Source organism: Salvelinus fontinalis, unplaced genomic scaffold, assembly GCF_029448725.1.
Source record: "Salvelinus fontinalis isolate EN_2023a unplaced genomic scaffold, ASM2944872v1 scaffold_0947, whole genome shotgun sequence".
Lineage (NCBI taxonomy): Eukaryota > Metazoa > Chordata > Actinopteri > Salmoniformes > Salmonidae > Salvelinus > Salvelinus fontinalis.
Genome location: NW_026601156.1, coordinates 45,724 through 71,646, shown reverse-complemented (window position 1 = coordinate 71,646; position 25,923 = coordinate 45,724). Strand labels below are relative to the sequence as shown.

Genomic DNA, 25,923 nt, shown 5'->3' with positions numbered 1-25,923 from the left:
ACCAGTCTCGACGTCAACAGTGAAGAGGTGACTCCGGGATGCTGGCATTCCAGGCAGAGTTGCAAAAAAAAAAGCCATATCTGAATGGCCAATAAAAAGATTAAGATGGTCAAAAGAACACAGACACTTGGCAAAAGAACACTGACACTGGACAGAGGAACTCTGCCTAGGTCAGAATATTCACACCAATGTTACCAAGTTTACACCAATCATACTACTACTGCACTGATCACAATCAAACAGAAAAGGCTGATGCTTGCAATTCATTTTTATTGTAAAGTTGCATGATATAAAGCAGGAAGAATTAACATCCAAAAGCCCATTTAGGGCCATGTCAAACTGCCTATCATAGACCCTCTCCCTCTTCCTCCATGGTGTCCTCCAGGAGCTCATGAAAGCAATGCTGTCAATCCACATGGAAGCAGAACATAGAGTGCTCCTGTAAAACAATTATATCCCGTCAGGAATGAATCAAACAGTCATTGAACGAATGAGATTCACAGTAATACATTTGTCTGAGAATTTTCAATCATGAACCCCAGTTCTGGAGCCCCTATCCTCTCATCACAAGCCCAAGCACTTACCTCATCTGCTCTTCTGTGTTTTCCTCTTCCTGCCTCCCTCCCTTTCATCCTTTCCTATTGATGCTTCAACAGATAAAGTGACCTCATATGCCACAATCTGTTTCAGGAAAAAACCATCCGAAAGCCCAATCACATGAGGTGAATAATCACATGAGATCAGGAATTGTAGTGTTTGAGTTGAAAGACATTGCATAAATGCACGTCTATCAACACTAATACAGTTGTCTACAGAGAACAGGCGTTGATAGTAAACACTTACCTAATGTAGTCATCCAGCTGTGCTCCTCCTCCAACCCTCCCATCCTTTCCAATTGATGCTTCAACAGATCTGTTTCTTTGGCTGCTCTTTTCATCTATCTCAGACTTGGAACAGGCTTGGAAAGAGGACAAAAGGAAACCAAAGCAACTTTTAAAGAGAAGTAGAAGAGGCAGACTTCAGTTATTTTTGACATGTCTGTTGGCTCTTTTTCCTGTGCTCTTGGTCTTCTCCTTTTCTGCTCATCCTTAGTTATTTAGATAGTTATTTTGGCCATATGTCCATCGGAATTCTAGTTCAATCTCCTCTCTTTTACTCTTATAAAATGTTTTCACCTCATTTTTCTGGGTCTCTGTTTATCTTGCCTCCCCCCTTGTGTTTTCCATTACTTTCTTTTGATCCACTCAGCTCTTTACTGCTAATCTCATTTACCTTTTATCCCATGGTCCTTCCTGATTCTGTCCATCAGAACTTGAATTCTGTATCTTCTACTGACCTCCTGATAAACCACTGGTCTCCCTTCCTCCTCTCATGTTTCCTCCTCTTCACCCTCATGCCTGGCTTCCTTATAATATTTTCCTCCTTTTGCTTATTTTCTCATTTTCTTTGTTAGTATTTTCTTTTGTCATCTACTCAAAAGTTGTCAATGCCTCGTCCGCCGCTTTCTTCTGCTTCTTCCTTGTTCTCCTCTTCGCAGACTGTGTGTGAGCGGTCTCTGGACGCTGCTCCCTCTCTTCCCTCCGCACAGAGGCGTCAGATGTAGACGCTGTGACCTCGTATGCCACCACCTGTTTTGCTTTCTGTGTCTGCCCTTTTTTCTGACACAGCGCACGCCTCTTTTCTCTTTCAATCTGTGCATTCCTCTCTTCTCTCTCATACAGTTTCTCCATCTCCATCTTGAACCTTGCCTCGTGATCTTTTATTCTTTGAAGCTCTGCTCTCTTCTTATCCTCGTCCCGTATCCTTGTCTGCCTTTTCTGTTCCTCCTTCTCTTGTTCCTGCTGTATCTTCAATCTCCTTTTCTGTTCCTCTTTCCTCCTCTTCTCTTCTTTCTCTCGTGCCTTTTGCTGCATCTCCAACACCTTCATTCTCTCCTTTTCCCTGTTCCTCTCCTCCTCCATCCTCTGTTTCTCAATCTTTTTCAACATCTCTGCCCTCTTTTTCTCCATCTTTTTCTCTTCCTCTGCCCTCTTTTTCTCTTCTTTTGCACGGGCCTTCTGTTGCATCTCCTGCTTCTTTCTTTCTTTTTCCTCTCTTTTTTTCTCTTGCTCTTGTCTCTTTTTCTCATGTTCGATCTTTAGTTTCATCTCTGCCTTCTCCCTTTTCCTCTGCTCCTCTAACTTGTTTTTTTCCATATTTTCTGTCCTTTTCCTTTCCTCCTCATTCAATTTCTTCAATTTCTTCTGTCTCTTTTCCCACTTTTTGAGCTCTTCGTCCCTGGCATTTTCCTTCCTCCTTTCAATCTTCATCATCTCTTCATTTCTCTTAGCCTCGTCCTTGAAATATTTGATCCTGTCTGCGTAGCTCATGGCATTAAGTTCTTCTTTCCCTCGGCTTGCCATCATAGACAATGCATTGGCGGTTGCATATCTCCCTTCCATTTTACCACTATCAATCTCCTTCCTGTCCCTCTCACCATAAGGTTCCCTGTGTAGACATCTCTGCTGTTGTCCACTCATGCTCTCCTCACTTTCACTACTCCCCTCCTGACTTGTGACCTCACTCACACTCTGAGACACATCATCCTCAGACGAGCACGAGGGAGTCACAGCCTTCTCAGTGATGACGCGGAGCGCCTTTATGTAGTCAGCTTCTGTGTTCACCCTGTGAGCGAGCGGGCACAGCTCCTCGTAAATAGACATCCATGTGAGTGACTCCTCACAAACGTCGTCAGGCAGGTATAGATCAGATGATTGCCTCTTGAGCACATTCACAACGTCTGCCAGGTCCTGCTGGGTTTCCCCCTGAGTGTCCTCTCGGGCGGCCACTGGCGTGGCGTCTGGGCTGGCCGGGCGCTCGGGGGCTCTGGCAAGGGTATTGGAGTGTTTTACTGCAGAGGAGCAGGAGGCCTCAGTGTCATCGTTCTTGTCATCGTTGTTTACCCCTTTATTCAGAATCTCTTCCTTTCTCTTTTGGGCCATCCTCTCTTTCAGCTGTGCTTTATACATATTCGCAATTTCTGCGCCTCTCCGTTGAACTTCCTCAGACAATTCCTCAGACGATGTAATTTCTGGCCTATAGACCTCTTCCTTGACCTTTTCCTGGCCAGTCAATGAGAATCTGGGGTGGACATGCGGATGGGTCTGTCTCATCCGGGCAGGAGGGCCGGAAGCCAGGGGGTGGGATGGGACAGCAAATCGGTGTGAAGCGTGTGGGTGTGACTTCTTGGACTGAGAATGAGGCCATTTATCAGGGGAGGTGCAGCTCTGTGTGTCCAGAGGGGGAAAGATTGAGTGTTTCTTAGATGGGTCCTTCTGGGTGCCGGCAGCATGCTGGTCAGGCTCCGATTGGCTGTTGGCGAGGTACCTATGGAGGTTGTACCAGGGGAAAGCTGGCAGTGTCGGGGAGACGGGACAAAGAATGGAGGAGGTGGAGCGCTGCTTGATCACCCCTTTATCCACCCCAATCTGTATGATGACAGACACATTTGTATTACTTAATAGCTTGATGGTCATTGATATTACTATCTAAAAACATTTACATGTGTATGGGTAATAAATATCATAGAGAAAACATGTTTTATTACTGTATATTAGCCTATTAGGAAAATGAACTTTTGGAATCATTCCAATTCAGAAATTCTTCCATTCTTTTTCAACTTTATTCTAAGAATGCAGACCTTGCTAAGAAAACTAGCATTGCAGAATGCAGACCTTCCTAAGAATACTACCAGTGCAGAATGCAGACCTTCCTCAGAATACTACCAGTGCAGAATGCAGACCTTCTTAAGAATACTACCAGTGCAGAACGCAGGCCTTCCTCAGAATACTACCAGTGCAGAATGCAGACCTTCTTAAGAATACTACCAGTGCAGAACGCAGGCCTTCCTCAGAATACTACCAGTGCAGAATGTAGACCTTCTTAAGAATACTACCATTGCAGAATGCAGACCTTCTTAATAATACTAGCCAGTGCAGAATGCAGACCTTCCTGAGAATACTACCAGTGCAGAATGTAGACCTTCTTAAGAATACTACCAGTGCAGAATGCAGACCTTCTTAATAATACTACCAGTGCAGAATGCAGACCTTCCTGAGAATACTACCAGTGCAGAATGCAGACCTTCCTGAGAATACTACCAGTGCAGAATGCAGACCTTCCTCTGAATACTTCCAGTGTTCAGTTTTTATCTTGCCTTCTTATTCAACTATTCTATCTATTTAGATCTCATTTCTGTGTATCTGGATTGGGAACATCTAAATCAACTACAGTATATCTACTTATATGAAAGTCTGATTAAAGAAAACTGCTCTTGTTACCTCCTCCAAGAGTTGGTGCAGCCTAAATATTTCTCCATACAGCGCCTTAATCTCCCTCATGTTTCCTCGCTCAGTTCTCCATGTCTCTCTAGCCAATCTCCAATGGGCGAGGTCAAGGTCATGGATATCCTCCCGCATGCCTAGTTCAACCTGGGTTCCCTTCTCATTTAGCCTCTTCTTTTTCCTCTTCTTCTGGGTTGAATCGGTGTTCTCCTTGCCCTGCCTACACACCTTTAGGGCAGTAGGGATATTGAGAATAGAACATGGTATATTTTATTTTACTCATTGGATTATTATGTGCCTTCCATTGTATTTCATTGATATACAATATCAATAAGGTATAATGTTGACACTAGATCAAGCCGTAGTTAGTACAAAGTTTACACTGATTGGCCATACATGATTAGTCTGGACCACTTTAGTGGGTCGTAGATTTAGCCTGCAGATGGGCCTTACATTAAGGCTGGGGAGTTGTGAGGAGTTGTGAGGCTGGTGTGTTCTGGGCCTGTGGAGTTCAGTAGTTTCTGTGCAGAAATCGTCCTGGGCAGTCCGCTTTGCCCATGGCTAGAAATGAAAATGATGACAAACATGCAGTCAGTAATGAGGTTATCGTGATACAACTTTGTTATTTTCAATCCTAGAAAAGCTCATAGGTCTATATGTCAAAGTAAATGATTTTAAATCACTGGAATTTTGACTATGAGGGTGGTGAGAGAAAAGAGATTCTAACCATTCTTATGATGATCCTTGGGAAGGAGAACTTTCCCATAGTTCCTTCAATTACAGTAATCCTGAAAAAGATACAATATGGCTTCAAAATATTATTATATAAATCATCTAAATTAAATTGTGTCACAAAGTAGGCCTTTTCACACTAAATCACAAGTGGTCACAACTACTTACCAATCACTTAAAAAATAACCATCAAAAATATAGAAATGATTTTGACCCTGAATTGAACTTGTAAGTGTTGCTGTAATGTGACAGTAACGCTATGTCAAACCATTTAGGCTGTCATCATAACAGTAAATACAATCATTTATGACATCACAATTGTGATGTAATGTGGTGCCATGGGAGACCACACCCACCCTGACAGACAGCAAACACCAGAGCCACATAGGCCTGTTACCCAATTTATCCACTTCTATGTTTGAAATACAGTATATTTAGTAATAGTAAGCTCATAAACATAGTAAAAACCACACTGTAGCAATGTGTATCACTTCACAGCTACTGTCCATGATGCATCATGAGTGGTTGTCCTCTGATGGGACACTATTCCCTACATAGTGTACTACTTTTGACCATGGTTGATAATGTACTTTATAGGGTTGATTTGGGATGCACCTAGAACTATGTAAAAAGTACCTTTGTTCGTCCTCACAATCAATTTTGCGTTGACATTAAATCATTTTTACTAAGTGAAATTTATGGGACAACAAGAAAGAAATGTATTCATAATAAAAACTGTACATCATTTTTTACATTTTTGCAGAAGAGGTCTTAGTCGCACAATTACACATCAGTTTAGTGCAGTACTTCTCAAATGAATGATAGCAAACACTTCATTGAAGAATCCCGTCCATAGTTCCCACCCCTACTGTGAACCAATCACTGATGAAGGGTTGTAGACTTCAACTATCAAACTCTGACTTGCCTCAACAAGAAAATTGGTGCACGCGAACAGCGGAAAAAAACCTGCCGAACACCAAAATGAACAAAAACTTCACAAAATGTATAAGCTTAAACTGTTTAGACTGGGAAGCATGTGACAGCCTTTTAAGGAAGGTGGACGAGCAAAATACACCATCGTAGTACGGATGAAGCCTGAGCTGGAATGTGAAGCTAACTGAAGCTGGCTAGATTTAATAGACCCTGAGTAGATCTAGCTTGCTTCTTGCTATACCACTCTGGGAACACCCTGGACTTACGACATGGGCTCTATGCTACATTATGGACAGTACTGTTCACTACTCTATACTATGGATGCACATGACCACTGTCTATACTGCACAATACATGAACACTAACACTGTCTACATGGTTTCCCACAGCAGATATTTATTTTCTGTCAATGGGGAGCCCACCATCATAGCCAAGATCCACAACAAGATATCAGAGATGGGCCAGAGAACACATAGGACTGAACTAAACATCCAGAAAGTCTGACCGCTCTACAACTGTGGCTGTATGACATGCCATACTCTTTTTGACCAGACGGCATCAGATACATGGCCTACACATACTAAGACAGAGGAGCGCTGTTTTGCTGTCTCAGATGCTTTGTCTGAGGTTGATGTGTCTTTCTGTCAATAATGTACAACTGCAGCCCACATTTCGGGGTGTTCCTGCATGAGGGCATTCCTGCATCTGCTACATTATGCACAGTACTGTTCACTATATGCTATGTATGCACATTAACACTGTCCATACTGCACAATCTGTTGTTGAGGTTGATGACCTAAAAACAAGTGGTCACACCTGCATCTGTTCTGGTGACACAGGAGTTTGAAGTGGAGGGAGTACAGGGCTTAGCATGTCCCTCAAGGAGGCTAAAAAAAGATTTTGACTTGGAAAAGTTGAATATTTTCAGGAATTGGGTAATTGGTTAAGGGAGGAGGATTGGAGGGAAAGAGAGGAGGTTGAATAGACTGAGGGAGGCAGAGTATGGGTTTGTATCTGTTGAAGATAGCAATGACAAGGGAGAGGGTATGACGAGGAAGATTGGTATCAAGTTCAAACAGAGTGGGCCGGACACAAGTTTGAGTTCTGGAGGTGAAATGGAAGGGGTAGAAGGTGTTGTGGAAGTTGGGTGGAAAAGATGGTGGGTGCTGTTGAGTCGGTGAAGGTAACCCTTGAGTGGAGATGTCTGGTGCGAGAGAGGCTGGTTTAGGTGGCCAGGGTCATTGTAGTGGAGAAGATGTTGTATGCAGAGGAAGTGGAGGGTGGATGAAGGGTGAGGGATTCTGAGAGGATCCCTGTGAATAGTAGATCTTTGCCAGAACAGAGGGATAGGCCAATGAGTGATATATGTTTCAGTGAGGTTGGCTTAGCATTCATAGCAATTGTTATCAGCTGTACCGCAGAGATGACACGTAAGTCATAGAAAATAGATGTTGTGGTGGCAGCTGCAGAGAAGAACTTGGGGGTACGAGATTCGATTTCAGAAGAGTTACAGGGTGTTTTGAGTAGTAGTGTCGCGCCCTCTCGGGTCGTTGGCCTGGGGTAGGATAAGACAGGGTTAAAGTAGTGGAATAAGGTGATGGGTTTTAATGAGTGTAGGGTCAGTTAGTAGGGTCATTAAATATATATTTGTATGGATTTTTTCACGTTTCCCCTTATACCATTTTGTATAACGGAGTGTAATGGATTCATACAATAGTTCAGTAGAGGGCGATAATGCAACATAGTGGATGCCAACCGTCTTTAAACCTCACCGAAGAAGAAGAAGGAGAAGAAGGAGAATGCACCTGTTCTTTTGTGATTACTGCCCTGCCCACTATTTGACTGGAAGGAGAGCTATTGCACACATTTGTTTGTGAGGTTTCTTTGATTGTTTTTTTTCCAAATCTTGGGGGACAATTGTTGCTGCAACATGGTTTGGTTTCTGATTCTCATCTGGGTTGTCCAAGGTAGGACCAGCCATTTTGTTTTTGTGACATCCTGCTTTTGAGTGTTTTCCATTTGATGTAGGGCAGGCGAATCGGTTCTTCATGTTATGTAACATGTATTATGTTACCTTTGTGTATTTCAGTGGGCAGTGTTCCGATCACCAATTTCACAAATGCTACTACTTCAAATGCTACTATCCCTGCCACAGGTAGGCAGGCCTGCATTTGGGACCAGTCATTTTGTTAGGTGATAGGCTGAAAGCTAGGCCTGTTATCTGTTTTCCATGTTTTTATTTAATGTAGGCCAGCTGTACTGCAAAACTGTTATTGTACTGTTCCACTTTGTAATATTTTATTTCTGTGTTTCAGTGGACAATTCTAAAAACCCCATCAACAATTCTACAAATGTGACTTTCTCTGCCACAGGTAGGCCTATACTGTGATTTTCAAGTCAGTCACTTGGGATGATGGGGCCCAAAGAAACAATTCAATCTGTTGTCTTCAAGTTTATGGCTTGTCTATCAATAAACAAAATGATATTACAAAATGAGTTTGTTCACAATTCCTTTTAGGTTCTACTGCCTCAATGGGGACACGCCACAGACAAAATGATTGGGTTAAAACGCCTGAAACTAGAGAAGGTAACGCATTCATTAGATGAAGCGCACAATCCTGGACCTCTACAATGAGGTCTGGACTTTAATGGCACTGGAGGTAGTGACTTGTAACTAGTACATGTCAGTGTGGTTGTTTCAGACCCTTTCTCTCTGTTACACAGGACTTACAGTTTGACCTTGCCGTCACGGAGGGAGACATTCTGGTTTCGGTGAGTCTATTATCCTTGCTTGCTGTCCTGTTACTGCATCTTTTAGGCTGATGAATCAGATTGATACCACCTTCTGGTATACACAGTCTGAAGTTAATGACTGCAAAATCATTCAAGCCAGATTGTTGAACAGAATTACATTTGAACTTGCTCTACCAGTTGTCCATGATATTGGTCCTTCAGATGGTTGAAATTTGAGCCAATATATCCACAGGAAAATATACAATGCATGCATACTAACTGAAGTGCCAGGCGATAGCAATTTCAACTTCAGTACCGCCACTCTTCAAAGTTGTGTTAACAGTACTTTCCTGTGGATATTTTTAACCATCTGAAGGATCAACACCACGGACCACCAGTAGAGTAAGTTTCAATGTAATTTCATTCAACATTCTGTCTTGTAAAGAAACCTTAAACGATTTTGCAGTCATTAGTTTCAGTCTGTGTATACCAGAAGCTGGTACAGTGCCTTCCCGAAAGCATCATACCCCTTGACTTATTTCACATTTTGTTACAGCCTGAATTCAAAATGGATAAAATACAAATTCAAACCCATCTACACAAAATACCCCATAATGACAGTGAAAATGTTTTAGAAATGTTTGCTAGTTTATTGAAAATGAAATGCAGAAATATCTCAACTATTCGCATCCCAGAGTGAATACTTTGTAGAAGCACCTTTGGCAGCGATTACAGCTGTGAGTCTCTCTGGGTAAGTCTAAGAGCTTTCCACATCTGGATTGTGTAACTTCTCAAAAATTTTCAAGCTGTCAAATTGGTTGTTGATCACTACTAAACAACCATGTTCAGGTCTTGCCGTAGATTTGTCAATACTGTAACTCGGCCACTCGGGAACATTCTGTCTTCATGGTAAGCAACTCCAGTGCAGATTTGCCCTTGTGTTTTAGGTTATTGTCCTGCAGAAAGGTGAATTATGCTCCCAGTGTCTGGTAGAAAGCAGACTAAACCAGGATTTCCTCTAGGATCTTGATTAGCTCATTCCGTTTCTTTTTTTATCCTGAAACTCCCCAGTCCACAACGATTACAAGCATACCCATAACATGATGCATCCACCACTATGCTTGAAAATATGAAGTGGTACTCGGTAATCTTTTGGATTTGCCTGTCATTACACTTTGTATTGAGTACAAAAAGATATTTGCTTTGCCACATTTTCTGCAGTATTACTTTAGTGCCTTGATGCCATCAGGATGCATGTTTTGGAATAATTTTATTCTGTACAGGCTTCCTTTTCACTGTCAATCAGGTTAGTATTGTAGAGTAACTAAAATGTTGTTCCATTCTCAGTTTTCTCCTATCACAGCCGTTAAAGGCTAACTGTTTTAAAGTCACCATTGGGCTCATGGTGAAATCCCTGAGCGGTTTCCTTCTTCTCTGGCAACTGACTTCGGAAAGACACCTGTATCTTTGTATGGACTGGGTGTATTGAAACACCATCCAAAGTGTAATTATTAACTTCACCACGCTCGAAGGGATATTCAATGTCTGCTTTTTACCCATCTACCAATAGGTGCCTTATGCAAGTTATTTGAAAACCAATAGGTTGCTGTAGTTAAATATGTTTGAAATTCACTGCTTGTTCGAGACCTTACAGATAATTGTATGTGTGGGTTACAGAGATGAGGTAGTCATTCAAAATTCATGTTAAACACTATTGCACAGTGAGTCATGCAAATAATAGATTTATTGTGTGACAACAATGTCAATTTAAATCGTAGTGGGCGTTGCCAATGGCACGGTTTTAGTTTATTTTTGGTGATTTTATTTATTTTTCTTCTAAAGGATCTTAAAATATATATAGTTTACAAAACATTAGGAACACCTAATATTGAGTTGCACCCCCCTTTGCCCTCAGAGAAGCCTCAATTTCAGGGCATGGACTCTACAAGGTGTCAAGCATTCCACAGGAATGCTGGCCCCATGATTTCCTCAATGCTTGCCACCATTGTGCCCAGTTGGCTGGTAGTGGATCTCTAATCCGAAATAGCTCGTTCTATCTCATCCCACAGATGCTTCATTGGATTGAGATCTGGTGACTGGGCAGGCCACTGCACTAAGCTGAATTCACTGTAATCTTTGTGGAACCATTCCTGGACAATCCTAGTCTTGTGGCATGGGGCATTATCCTGCTGAAAAAATCAATTCACAGATGGATACACTGCTGCCATGAAGGGATGCACCTAATTTTCAATTATGTTCAGACATTCAAACGTTGCTTAACTTTTATCATGGGGCCCAACGTGTGCCATGAAAAGGCACCCCACAGCATCACACCATTACAAATACACCATGACAGCGCAATACACAAGGGGTGGAACAGTGGCAAAGGTACCCACAGGACAAACAGAATAATATTAGTCTGAGGAGAGATTAAATAGCATTAATACAACAAAAATAATTCTAAACACACCTTTTAGTTTACAAAGTTAAACAGATGTATTTTTTCTTCATAATAAGCAGGAGTAATTTTCTTAAATCAGAATGACAGCAGACTGTACTTCTATCCATTTCACTAAAGACTAACAGAAACAAAAGACAAATTTAACTAGAATGGCTTATGTGTTTGCCTGCAATGTTGACAAACATCATGATGGATGCATGTGGTTTTCTTCATACCCTAGTCCTCCCATCAGCGTGAAATTGCAAAAATAACTGGATTCATCAGACCAGACGTTTTTCCAATTCTCCTGTGTCCAGTGTTTCATTAGTCCACTGCAACATTTTTTTTTGCTGAAAGAAGTGGAACTCTGTAAGGTTGTCGGCTGCCATACCCCATTTGTGTCAAGGTTCTACGAGTTGAGCATTTTTTGGGTCTTAGGTCACAAATGTTTTACTGGACTGTCAATTGACTATAACTGTAGCCCGTCTGTTGCTCTGCACAATTCGTGTCACCCATTTTCGACCACTGGACTGCCATTGGCTGGATGTCCTTTGGGTGGTGGACCATTCTTCACACACGGGAAACTGAGTGTGAAATACCCAGCAACGTTGCAGTTCTTGACACACTCAAACTGGTGAGCCTGGTACCTACTATACCCTGATCAAAGGTACTTAAATATTTTGTCCTGCCCATTCACCCTCTGAATGGCATATATACATGATCCATGTTGCAAGGCTTAACAATCCTCCTTTAACCGGTCTCTTCATATACACTGATTGAACAGGTGACCTCAATAAGGATCATAGCATTCACCTGGTCAGTCTGTCATGGAAAGTACACTGTATATTGCTCCAATCTTCTTTTTTTTGTTCTACATACTTAGTCTGGTTTTAGTCATTTAAGTTAATACTGAAATAGTTTTACCATTTTAGAATTTAAAAACATTCAAAGGGGGAAATGCAGAAATAACAATTTAATTAATCTGAGGCCTATACTCTCTAGCGACAGCTGGATTTAAGACTAGGTGTTTTGTCCTACAGGAAGACCGCTTAGCTGTGAAGTCACTTTGGCCTGAGAATGAAGGCGTCACTTCTATCCCCTACAAGATCAACGATTATCTGGGTGAGTGTCGAATACAGTAGGAGAGATGAACACTGTAACACTAGATGTTTTCTAATATAGTGAGAATGATATGCACCGTCTAATGGTAGATTGTCTCTGATCCACACAGTGGACAGAAAGGAAACTATACTAGCAGCGTTCAAGATGATTTCAGACCGAACGTGTATCCTCTTCCACGAATACACCAATGAGATGAACTACATCGAGTTCATCTCTGGGACAGGGTGAGTCCAAAGTGGGCACATTAACACATTCTCTCCTTCCCAGCAGTTTACAGTTAACTCACAACCTCTCCTTCCTTTTCCTGTGTTCAATCCTTTATTTTTCTCTCTTCCTGTCATATCCCCTCTTTCTCCTCCATTTCTCTCCTCCCGCTTCTCTCACCTTTATCTTTCTTCACTTAACTCTAGCTGTGCGTCGTATGTAGGTTTTCAGGGCGGGGCCCAGTCTCTGTACTTCGGTAGAGTCTGTAGCGTGGGGAACCTGTGTCATGAGCTGATGCATGCACTGGGCCTGCACCACGAGCACACACGGCCAGACCGTGACCAATACGTCACCATACAGTGGGACAATGTGGTCCCAGGTAACTCACAACATACTAAACCACCTCACGGGCATTGCATGTGGATCAGGGGCAGGGCTGGTCAATTTGTCCCATGGAAGAGCTGCAGTGTGCAGGCTTTTGTACCAGCCCAACACTAACATACCAGATTCAGCTTTTTGTGGTCTGGAGTGAAGACCGTATAGAATAACTATTGACATTTAGTATTTTATTAGGTACTGCCTAAGCAGCAGCTACTCTTCCTGGGGTCCACACAACATGAAACGCTATATAACATTTAATAGACAGTACAGCACAAGGACAGAACAACATTAGTTTAAAAGAAGTATAGTCTTTTATACATTTATGCCTTAACGTTCCATTTATCATGTACTTATTAAAACGTAAATACTGCAGCCATTCATTTCCCCATCCATTGCAAGCCTTTTCTCTACTGTTGTAATTGCTTTGTCTAAGCAGGTCCTGATAGCCTAATATCATAGCAGCCTTGAATCCTGCTATCCTAATCTCACAGCACCAGTTCTGTAAACACCAGAGAGAATCTTACACCAGTAACCATCAGCGTTCTTCAGTTTGAGACCAATACTATGCATAACTATGGATTTTATAGACTCATTTCCAATGATGTAGAATTTAACTGAATTTGTTAACTCCTGCGAATTTCCCCTGGCGTGACTGCAGCAACCTTGTTCACTAAATTTACCTGACGCGAATAACTCTACATTGTCATCTACAGTTACCACCTGTAATGGGTATCCTGGTGTAAAATATACCTTTTACAGTTGCCACCTGTAATGGGTATCCTGGGATAACATGTAAGCTCGTTTTTGAGGGCAGTTTTGTTACATTACCACCCGCAATGGGTTTCATTAGGTAAGATTAAATATTCATGCCTTGAATCCTGTAGAGTTTCCTCCTGCTAGAGGTTCAACTTAATGGTTTCCATCTCAACTTGTCTACATTTCCATTTTCATTCCCTTATCACATTCACACCCAGCAGTGTCCACCAGTCACATCTGCCTCTTGTAACTCTTTTAACTTCCAGGAAAAGAAGGTAACTTTAAGGTGAAGAAAGGAGACACTCAGGACCTGCCCTATGACTACGACTCCATAATGCACTACGGAACGTCAGTCACATTCCTCTCCTCCTTATTCCCACTAAAGTCCTAATTTTACTCACCTTGTTTTTAAACTGCTGGCAATAAGTAAATATTAGTTTTACTGGGCCTGTGTACAGTATCCAGCTCCAGTAACATTTCCCGGTGCGTACCCAATGGTTCCCTATTTAGGTCACTTTTTTACCTGGGCTCTGGTCAAACTATGTGCACTATATTGGGAATAGGGTGGCATTGTGACGCAGTCCTTGTGTTAAAGTAGCAAGTCCTCTAATCCCCCATTGTTGGGTTTCTCCTGGCAGATACTACTTCTCATCAAACCGGAACCCCACTATCGGCTCCAAGAAGAGTGGAGTCCAGATTGGACAGAGAAATCACCTGAGCCCCCTGGACATAACACGCCTTAACAAACTCTATCAATGTGGTAAAGACACGCACACACAGAGACAGGAAAAATATCAGAGTTGGGCTGCCTTTTTAAATGCAGTCATTCTCGTGCTGTATTCTAACCATGTTCATGTCCTGTCTTTCACAGAATAACAATGCACAGTTTAGCATTTATTACACCATCGAAGATTTCAACACCGCTGCTGTCGACTGAAGATTCCAACACAAATGGCACTGACATTTTAACTTCTCAACAATGAATAAGTTGAACTAGTCCCTTAAAGCTTTCTGATGTATTATACGTGTGTTCAGCAGCAGGCAGTAGTTTAATTTGTCCTGTGTGCTCTTGCTGCCTTGAATTAGGCCTATTCCACTGCACTTGTCTTGGAAATAAATAAAATGACCTAGACTGAAAAGAATCCAGTCAGTGTGATGTTTCTTGCTGTGTTCTATTTCATTCTATAATGGACCTTCTCAGCTATGCTCATCATACATCCCAAGGTGGGATCAGAGATGAAGTAGATCTAGCACAGCAGGAGAGACGACTTAAATGAATGGTGATTAAGGTATAAAACTTGGCTGACTAGCTAGGCAACAAATGATTTAAAAACGATGACGCTGTAACACAGGACTTAGACAGCAGGGATCATAGACTCACCAAAATCAGAATGTCGCCCTCTGGAAGGGTGTACTACGAAACAGGTTTGAGTTGACTTTGGTAAACTCTTGAGCTCAATTCAGGATAACCGGTACCAGGAACGTGGCCCACCTTTTAGCATGGAATACTTAACAAATATACATAAAGATGTATACACACACTACCGTTCAAAAGTTTGCGGTCACTTAGAAATATCCTTGTTTTTGACAGCCTTTTTTGTCCATTAAAATTAAGTGATCAGAAATAGTGTAGACAATGTTGTAAATAACTATTGTAGTTGAAAGGGCAGGTTTTTAGTGGAATATCTACAGTTGAAGTCAGAAGTTTACATACGCCTTAGCCAAATACATTTAAACTCTGTTTTAAACAATTCCTGACATTTAATCCTAGTAAAAATTCCTTGTCTTAGGTTAGTTAGGATCAGTGTGACAGGTTAAAGGAAATACTAATAGCCTGTTATACATTAAAAAGGATGGGCGGAGCTAGCATGTTGGAGTGAACGGCTGCGTGTGAGAGGCTCCTTCAACTTTTTTGCGAAATAATCTAACTTAACCTACTTTATGATACTTTTTACAACAAACGTTTCTTTCTAATACAACATTGTAACTTTCTGTGTAAAAATGCAGAGTAATAAGCGACCAAAGGACAATAAATCCACATCGGAGGCCTACTCCACACCAAACAACGAGACAGACATGGCGGAAGGCACAGGCAACAACGTGACACTTAAAGAACTTACCCAGGCTTTGGGAGAACTACGTGTTGCTTTAGCTGAGGATCTTAAGGCTACTATTGCTGAACTGGACACCAAAATCGAGGGCACCATTCGAGCGGTCGCTTCGCAGGGCCAGAGTATTGTGGACCTTGAGAGGGCTTCTGAATTCAGCGCTGGTAGGATCGACGAGTTAGAGAAGCTGTGCTCGTCACTACAGGGTACTGTGCAGAGGCTTTCTGTGAAAGTGGTCGACCTGGAGGGCCGTTCCAGACGTAATAACCTTCGCGTTGTTGGTCTGGCAGAGAGGGTAGAGGCGGGCTCTCGTCCCACCGACTTCTTCGCCAAGCTATTGAAGGATGCAATGGGATCGGACGTTTTGGCTTCGGACCCCCAGCTGGACCGTGCACATCGCGCCCCTGTCCCAGTGCCTGGACCGGGTCAACGCCCTCGCCCAGTAATCATATGTTGTCACAGTTTCAAGACCAAGGATCTTATCCTGCGCGAGGCCCGAATGAGGGGCAACCTGTTACATAAAGGGCACCCCTTCCGTGTCTATGATGATTATGCGCCCGATGTGGCAAAGGACCGTGGCGGCTACAGAGATGTCATGGCCAAACTCTACAAACTCCATCTTTGCCCAGCCTTGCTCTTCCCTGCAAGGCTAAGAATTACCCCGCCCTCCGGTGAGAAGATTTGGCTCTCCTCGGTTTTGGACGCAGAGAAGTTTATCCGGGAACATACGCCAATCCCCCGTACAGGTTAGAGTGCCTTGTCATTGTGTGTTAGGGTCTGCTCATGGAATCGAATCCATACTAAACCATAACGGGTGAAACCGTATTGAACGGTCTCAACAAGGGCTACCGAACATGTAAGATGCTGTGGAGGGCGGTCTTGGCTCTCAATTAAAGTCACTTTCATTCTGGCTGTGTTCAGAGCGATGCCTATTTAGGATGCCTTCCAGGTTTGATCATTGACACTTTCGGATGAATATACTTATATTCCCCCCATTTTTTTTTTTGTTTCGTTATTTATTTTTTAATTCTTACATTTATTGTTATTACAATACCATTTATTTAAAGCTTGCAGGGGACTGGGGGTGATGGTGGGGAAGGGGCAGACACAGACACCTGGATAGCAAGTTGATGTTTTGTGCCGTTCTGCCTTTGATATAGCCGAGGGCCGCTCTCCCGATTAGATCCCTACCACCCCTCTGTAGTGTCTAGGTAGGTGTGCGTACAAATAATTATTATTTGTACTTTAAAATTATTTTCTCTTAGCATTTTACTATTATGTATGTGTATATTTTAAATTAGTGTAGATTATTACTCTGGGGCATGAATGTTTCTGTATGTATGGGTATGTATGTGTATATGCGCATATGTATATATGTATGGGTGTGTGTGTGTGTATATGTATATATATATATATATATTTTTTTTTTATATATACCTTTATATGTATTTTTTGGGGATGTGTGTGTATGTGTTTGTATGTATGTATGTGTGTGTGTGTGTGTATGTGTATGTATATGTATATATGTGTGTATGTGTATGTATGTATATATATATATATGTACATGTGTGTGTATATATATGTATATATACATATATATGTATGTATATGGGTAAGTATGTGTATGTGTGTGTATGTATACATGTATATAACCTTTTTATTTATTTATTTTCTGACTGGGGGACACGTTTAATTTAGAAAAATTCTTGTTTCCGATCTAACCCACAATATGTAAATGTACGGCTGTCTAAGTGGTTGCTGATGGTTCATGTTTAGACCGGCAGTGCTTAGCAAAATAATCTTGTGATGCTATATCTTGCTTATCTCAGGGATAGATAGACCCAAGATGGCGCTTAAGTGTGCAATATGTTTAGGTTGCAACTTATTCTCTTTAGGTTTATTAGATGCTAATTGGACACTTTATTCGCGGGAGCCTCCTAAGTTCATATGTTAGTAGAAGTTCTAGGATAGTGAGAGGTGAACGTACAGTTGGGATTTTATTTTTGTTTCACCTCTTGTTCGAGGTCGCGCCGTGCTTTTTTGGCATCGGCCAGACAATGTGTTTATTATTTTTATTTTATTTTATCTCCTATTTGTGTATGCCTGTTAAAGGTGGGTTGATCGGGGGGGTAAATAGTGGGGAAAGTAGGGGAACAGGGTGGGAAGTAAAGGGGCTTGCAGGGGGGGAGGGGCTGGTTGGATACTGCTCGGGTGTAGCTGCTACATATGCTGATCGTGATGGTTTGGTGCGCTTTCTTACCTTTTTATTGAGTTACAAGTTATGCAGGCCACCATAGGAACTACAAATGAGAGAGGGGGCGGGGCTCACATTCACTTCCTGGAATGTCAAGGGCTTAAACGAACCAATTAAGAGAGGCAAGGTCCTAGCCCACTTGAAAGCACTCTCGTCTGATATCATATTTTTGCAAGAAACCCATCTGAAAAATAATTCTCACAGCAGACTTAAATGTAGGTGGGTGGGGCAAGTGTATCACTCTAACTTCTCTGCCAAAACAAGAGGCACAGCGATTCTGGTACGGAAAGGAATTCCCTTTCTACATAAAACCACTATTGTGGATAAAGAGGGTCGTTATGTGATCGTAATAGGAGAGATCCACTCTACTTCTGTAACTCTACTAAATATCTATGGGCCAAACATTGATAACCCCTCTTTTTTCAAAAGAGTCCTTGCCCTGATTCCAGATATCTCCCATACTAACCTGATCATTGGAGGGGACCTTAACTGCGTGCTAGACCAATATTTGGACAGATCCTCTACCCGGCGAACCCCCACCTCCTATTCAAGTGAATTCTTGAATACCTACATAAAGAATTCTAACTTATTTGATATATGGAGGATCACTAACCCTACGGGTAGGGAATACTCCTTTCACTCTCATGTTCACAATGTTTATACTCGAATTGACTACTTTTTGGTTGATGCTAAACTACTCCCCTATACCTGTAATGTGAAGTATCATGATATTATAATCTCGGACCACAGTCCACTCACCTTCTCCCTGAGATTGGGTGACATGGTACCAAACGAGAGGGTCTGGAGGTTAAATCCTCAGCTCCTCACAGAACCAACATTCTGTGAACATCTTAAAGACCAAATAAAAAATTTCTTTGATACCAACGACAACACAGAGACTTCCCCAGCATTACTGTGGGAAACACTTAAGGCTTATTTGAGAGGCTGTATCATCTCCTATCAGACTGCCAGGAGTAGGCAAAACAAGGGAAAATTGGTAGAACTGGAGGGACAAATTCACTTACTGGATAGGGAGAATGCTAGACATCCATCTATGGAGAAACATAAAAAAATTACCTCTTTAAAATTTGAATATAATCAGACTCTCTCAGCTAAAATTGCTAAATCTTTTCTCTACGCCAAGCAAAAATATTTTGAGTTTGGTGACAAACCACACAAATTACTCGCCAGACAACTTCGAAAAATTGTGAGTGACCGAATGATTCACAAAGTTAAATCTGCATCTGGGGAATTACTCTCTTCCCCCAAAGACATCAATGACAGATTCCGTCAGTTTTATGAGACTCTATATACATCTAAAGCCGATTCTAACCCCTTAATTATGCAAAACTTTTTGGATGACTGTGATCTTCCTGCCCTAAACCAGGAAGATTCTAACTTCCTGAATAAGGAAATATCTCTTGAAGAAATTCGAGAAACAATCAAAACTCTAAAGAGTGGCAAGACCCCGGGCCCAGATGGATACCCGGGTGAATTCTATAAAACATTCAGCAACATGCTCTCTCCCTACCTGCACAAAATGTTGGTTCAGTCCAGAGAGGATGGAGCTCTCCCATCTACTTTGGATGAAGCATTCATTACAGTTATACATAAGAAGGGTAAAGATCCGGAAGAGGTAGGGTCGTACAGACCAATATCCCTCCTCAATACAGACCAAAAGATTTTAGCAAAAACCCTGGCTAACAGGCTTAGCACTTTAATTGGCAAACTGGTCCATTCGGACCAGACCGGCTTTATCCCGAACAGAAACTCATTCTTCAATCTCAGGCGCCTCTTCAACATTATGTATTCTCAGAGGTTACCAAACGTGGACCTTGCCGTTATATCTCTTGACGCCGAGAAGGCTTTTGACCAAGTTGAGTTGTCCTATCTATTCAAAGTCCTACAGAAATTTAATATTGGAGATGGGTTCATAAATTGGATCCAGCTTTTATATAGGAACCCCTGTGCGAGAATACTCACTAACCAATCATTGTCGCCCCGATTTAACCTCTACAGAGGGACAAGGCAGGGTTGTGCGCTGTCGCCTATGCTCTTCGCCCTAATCATTGAACCTCTCGCTCAGACGATTAGATCTGATGCAGCAATACACGGCTATAATACTAAAGATACTCTAAATAAGATTTCCCTATACGCAGATGACATTCTCCTCTATGTAACAGAACCCCCAAGCTAGTATTCCAGCTATTCTTGATGTGATTAATTTGTTTGGTACCTTCTCGGGATACAGAATAAATTGGAACAAGAGTGAATTAATGCCCATACGGTTACAAAACACCTCCTGGCTAGAACATCTTCCACTTAAGTTATCTTCAGAAAAATTTACCTATCTAGGAATTGTAGTTACCAAACAATATTCCTTACTATTTAAAGAGAATTTCCCCTCGCTGATGCAAAAACTAAAGACAAACATACAATTTTGGAGAACTCTCCCAATTTCTCTGCTCGGAAGAATTAATGCCATTAAAATGGTCTTCCTCCCACAACTGCTCTACCTATACCAGAACATCCCAGTATTCATACCTAAATCCTTTCATAAACAACTGGACTCAATTATCAATCCTTTCATCTGGGATTATAAAACACACAGGATAGGTAAAAAACACCTCTGCAAATCCAAGATGGAAGGAGGATTGTCTCTCCCAAATTTTATATTTTATTATTGGGCCACTAACCTCCGTGCGGTTACGTTTTTGCTGGATGACGCACGTCCGTCACCCACCTGGCTTAGTATGGATCGGGAGGAGTGTCACCCCTTCTCTATTGGTGCTGTGATTTTGTCGCCTGTCAATCTGGAGAGGTCACTTTATCGTAACAATCCTATTATACATTGCACAGTCCGAATCTGGAAGCAAATTAAAACCCACTTTGAGCTTAGACCAATGTCATTCATGCTCCCTGTTGCCAGGAACCCCTCCTTTGCCCCCTCCAACCTTGATAACACCTTTGAGCAATGGGGAGAGTTGGGGATAAGTACCATAGGGGATCTATATATAGAAGGGACCTTTGCTTCCTTTGAGTTGCTGAGGGAAACTTATAATCTTCCCAGAAGTAACTTTTTCAGATACCTACAAATCAGAGACTATGTTAGGAAACACCTCCCAACATTTGGGAACGCTAAGCCTTCCATGTTTGACGGATGCATAAAAACATCCCCCACCTCATACAAACTGATATCTTGTTTATATGATTCTTTTCAATCGGTTAGCACACCCTCTACAGATGCCATTAAGGCAAAATGGGAGGAAGAACTAGGGACTGACATTTCGATGGCAGACTGGGAAGATAGCTTGGAGTATATCCACACCTGCTCCATTAACTCCAGACATCGGCTCATACAATTCAAGGTATTACACAGATTACACTATTCCAAAACCAAACTGCATAGGATATTTCCTGATACATCCCCTTTGTGTGATAAATGTCAGGCTGCACAGGGTACACTTCTCCACTGCTTTGCCCTATGCTCTAGCTTGCATGGTTACTGGTGTGGAATTTTTAGGATCCTCTCTGAAGTTCTGGAGACTTCAATTGACCCAGACCCGCTTCTGATAATCCTGGGAGTGTCTGATTCCCTAATCGGACTAACCAACCCCCAAAAACAACTCATCTCTTACAGTCTCATTTCGGCAAAAAAACGAATCTTGTTGTTCTGGAAAAAGAGGGAAGCGCCCACTACCAAATTATGGCTCAGCGAATTGGCAAACACTGTACACTTAGAAAGGATTAGATATATTCTGAACAATAAATTATTAACATTTGATCAGATCTGACAGCCTTTCCTCTCTTACTTGGACCATTCGGCGCTGTGAATTTGTACTTTTTAACGCACTCTCCATTGTAATATTTTAATCCACCTCTGGGCAGGACGTGCTGGCACCGCCACCCGAGCAGCGGGGAGGGGTATAAGGGGAAGGGATAAAGGGGGGGAGGGATAAAGGGGGGGAATAAGGGGGGGGGGGGGGGGGTGACACCCACCCTCTTTCTTTCTACCTGTCCTTGTTTTGTATGTCTTGTTTTGTAATAATTGTTTTGTACCCAGACCTCTGGATCTTTTTATTTCTGTCTGCTCTTTTATGTTTAGTTAAAAATTGTATACCTGCCTTTCATACCTATACACCATTCCTGTGTGTGTTCAATGAAAATATTTGAACGATACATTAAAAAGTATTAGTAAATTCATAGTATGTGAGGATCTTAAAACATCTAAGGTTAAGAAGATCATGCGTTCAGTATTAGTTGATAGATTGATAACATTTATATAATTGTGTTAAAAATCCGTCAAGCATACAAAGGGTACGAATTGTGAGAGGAATGTGTAAACATTATGTTGATTACTTTATGTTGTCGTGGGTAAAAGTGTTAATCTGTGATCTACTAAATGCTCTTAATCTATGAGCCTGAGATCGATTGCTCTGGTCTCCACTCAAGTTCACGGAGAATTCGCGGTCTTTTTCTCATTGGACTAAAAGTTCTCAATGAGTAAACATTAACATATCACTCTCGTGATTCTTTTACCCCTTTTTCAGGTACGTTATTGATGATAAAGAGTAATTTAAATGTAATAACTCGCTAACATGTCAAGAGTGTTTAAGGTTTGTCTTAGTAACATATTGAGGACGTTAAGTTTGCATAGAGAAATATGAGCCCTGCTCGGTTGCAGCTAGCTTCGTACTGCTAGGTACTGCTACGTAGCTGCCATTTCATGTCGATTGTGAATGAACATGTGCATTGTTAATAAGATATTTTGCGGCGTTATTTGTGTAATGGTTTTTCAAACACTTTATTGCCTGTTGATAAATTGAGTTATGGTTTACTGAGTTAAAGATTTGTGCTTAAGTTATATTGAAAATAGTATTTGTTTCAGTGATGTACAGTGTATACTGTTATGATTTGAATACGCCTTGTACCCTACAAAACTATCTATTTCCTGTAGATCTGTTATTCTGTAAAATGTGTTACTTATGTAAAATGATTGCACTAAAAGTTTTAATGAGTAAACATTCTGTATCACACTCGTGATTCTTTCTCCCCTTTTTCAGGGGTGTAACATCACCACTATAGTTCACATTCTTAAACTGTCAGAATAATCAAGATTTATTTCAGTTATATTTCTTTCACGTTCCCAGTGGGTCAGAAGTTTACATACACTCAATTAGTATTTGGTAGCATTGCCTTGAAATTGTTTAACTTGGGTCAAACATTTCGGGTAGCCTTCCACAAGCTTCCCACAATAAGTTGGGTGAATTTTGGCCCATTCCCCCTGACAGAACTGTTGTAACTGAGTCAGGTTTGTAGGCCTACTTGCTCGCACATGCTTTCTCAGTTCTGCCCACAGATTTTCTATAGGATTGAAGTCAGGGCTTTGTGATGGCCAGTCCAATACCTTGACTTTGTCATTAAGCCATTTGCCACAACTTTGGAAGTATGCTTGGGGTCATTGTCCATTTGGAAGACCCATTTGCGACCAAGTTTTAACATCCTGACTGATGTCTTGATGTTTCTTCAATATATCCATATACTTTTCCTTACTCATGCAGCCATCTAATTTGTGAAGTTCACCAGTCTCTCCTGCAGCAAAGCAACCCCCCGTGCTGCACGGTTGGGATGGTGTTCTTTGGCTTGCAAGCCTCCCCCTTTTTCCTCCAAACAGTTTAATTTTTATTTCATCAGAGCAGAAGACAATTCTTTAAAAAGGTACAGTCTTTGTCCCCATGTGCAATTGCAGTCTGGCTTTTTTATGGCGGTTTTGGAGCAGTGGCTTCTTCCTTGCTGAGCAGCCTTTCAGGTTATGTTGATATAGGACTCGTTTTACTGTGGATATAGATACTTTGTAAATGTTTCTTCCAGCATTTTCACATGGTCCTTTGCTGCTGTTCTGTGATTGATTTGCACATCAAAGTACACTTATCTCTAGGAGACAGAACACTTCTCCTTCCTGAGCAGTATTTTATGTTTATCCAAGGAAGGAGTACCAGAGGAAGGAGTGCCTCCTACTGGCCCTCCAACACCACTTCCAGCAGCATCTGGTCTCCCATCCAGGAACTGACCAGGACCAACCCTGCTGAGCTTCAGAAGCAAGCCAGCAGTGGTATGCAGGGTGGTATGCCGCTTGCTGTAAGTAGGGCTTGGTATGAAGGCTGTGTGGTCCCATGGTGTTTGTACTTGCATACTATTGCTTGTACAGATGAACGTGGTACATTCAGGCATTTGGAAATTGTTCCCAAGGATGAACCAGACTTAGGAGCAATTTGTAGGAGGCCTACAATTTCTATTCTGAGGTCTTGGCTGATTTCTTTTGATTTTCCCATGATGTCAAGCCAAGAAGCACTGAGTTTGAAGTTAGGCCTTGAAATATATCCACAGGTACACCTCCAATTGACTTAAAGTTTGTCAATTAGCCTATCAGAAGCTTCTAAAGCCATGACATTATTTTCTGGAATTTTACAAGCTGTTTAAAGGCACAGTCAACTTAGTGTATGTAAACTTCTGAACCACTGGAATTGTGATACAGTGAATTATAAGTGAAATTATCTGTAAACAATTGTTGGAAAAATTACTTGTGTCATGCACACAGTAGATGTCCTAACCGACTTGCCAAAACTATAGTTTGTTAACAAGAGATTTGTGGAGTGGTTGAAAAACAAGTTTAATTGACTTCCAATTTCAACTGTACATAGTTGTACAGAGGCCCATTATTAGCAAACAAAACTCCTGCTTTCCAATGGCACGTTGTTACCTAATCCAAATGTATCATTTCAAAAGGCAAATTGATCATTAGAAAACTCTTTTGCAATTACGTTAGCACAGCTGAAAACTGTTCTGATTTAAAGAAGCAATAAAACTGGCCTTTAGACTAGTTGGGTATCTGGAGCATCAGCATTTGTGGGTTCGATTACAGGCTCAAAATGGCCAGAAACAAAGAACTTTATTCAGAAACTCGTCAGCCTATTCTTGTTATGAGAAATTAAGGCTATTCCGTGCAAGAAATTGCTAAGAAACTGAAGATCTCGTACAACGCTGTGTACTACTCCACAGAACAGTGCAAACTGGCAATAACCAGAATAGAAAGAGTGGGAGGCCCCGGTGCACAACTGAGCAAGAGTACATTAGACTGTCTAGTTTTAGAAATAGATGCCTCAACTGGCAGCTTCATTAAATAGTACCTGCAAAACACCAGTCTCGACGTCAACAGTGAAGAGGTGACTCCGGGATGCTGGCATTCTAGGCAGAGTTGCAAAAAAAAAGCCATATCTGAATGGCCAATAAAAAGATTAAGATGGGCAAAAGAACACAGACACTTGGCAAAAGAACACTGACACTGGACAGAGGAACTCTGCCTAGAAGGTCAGAATATTCATTGGGTTTACACCAATCTTACTACTACTGCACTGATCACAATCAAACAGAAGAGGCTGATGCTTGCAATTCATTTTTATTGTAAAGTTGCATGATATAAAGCAGGAAGAATTAACATCCAAAAGCCCATTTAGGGCCATGGCAAACTGCCTATCATAGACCCTCTCCCTCTTCCTCCATGGTGTCCTCCAGCAGCTCATGAAAGCAATGCTGTCAATCCACATGGAAGCAGAACATAGAGTGCTCCTGTAAAACAATTATCCCGTCAGGAATGAATCAAACAGTCATTGAACGAATGGGATTCACAGTAATACATTTGTCTGAGAATTTTCAATCATGAACCCCAGTTCTGGAGCCCCTATCCTCTCATCACCAGCCAGCAGCATACCACCCTGCATACCACTACTGGCTTGCTTCTGAAGCTAAGCAGGGTTGGTCCTGGTCAGTCCCTGGATGGGAGACCAGATGCTGCTGGAAGTGGTGTTGGAGGGCCAGTAGGAGGCACTCTTTCCTCTGGTCTAAAAATATCCCAATGCCCCAGGGCAGTGATTGGGGACA

General features: G+C 41.7%; 3 protein-coding genes across 3 annotated transcripts in view; 1 reads left to right on the top strand and 2 right to left on the bottom strand.

Moving 5' to 3' along the window:
* Positions 1–262: 262 nt before the first annotated feature.
* Positions 263–25,923, bottom strand: part of LOC129847795 (golgin subfamily A member 6-like protein 6) — a 30,197-nt gene continuing 4,536 nt past the window's right edge. Inside the window, exons 5-7 of the mRNA XM_055915475.1 lie at positions 844–1,175; positions 585–681; positions 263–439 (exon numbers count right to left, since the gene is read on the bottom strand). The gene's annotated coding sequence lies outside the window, so the exon portion shown is untranslated. The remainder of the gene's footprint in view (positions 440–584; positions 682–843; positions 1,176–25,923) is intronic.
* LOC129847793 (golgin subfamily A member 6-like protein 24) lies at positions 1,190–4,856 on the bottom strand. The gene is made up of 3 exons (XM_055915473.1): positions 4,776–4,856; positions 4,320–4,550; positions 1,190–3,467 (listed from the first exon to the last, which is right to left on the bottom strand). Exons 2-3 carry the CDS (start codon positions 4,455–4,457, stop codon positions 1,470–1,472), a joined length of 2,136 nt encoding a protein of 711 aa, XP_055771448.1. The 5' UTR covers positions 4,458–4,550; positions 4,776–4,856; the 3' UTR covers positions 1,190–1,469.
* LOC129847796 (astacin-like metalloprotease toxin 5) lies at positions 7,746–14,765 on the top strand. The gene is made up of 11 exons (XM_055915476.1): positions 7,746–7,954; positions 8,077–8,142; positions 8,303–8,359; positions 8,506–8,574; positions 8,710–8,759; positions 12,201–12,282; positions 12,392–12,506; positions 12,693–12,865; positions 13,890–13,971; positions 14,262–14,383; positions 14,495–14,765. The coding sequence occupies exons 1-11, from the start codon at positions 7,918–7,920 to the stop codon at positions 14,497–14,499; spliced, it is 858 nt and encodes a 285-aa protein (XP_055771451.1). The 5' UTR covers positions 7,746–7,917; the 3' UTR covers positions 14,500–14,765.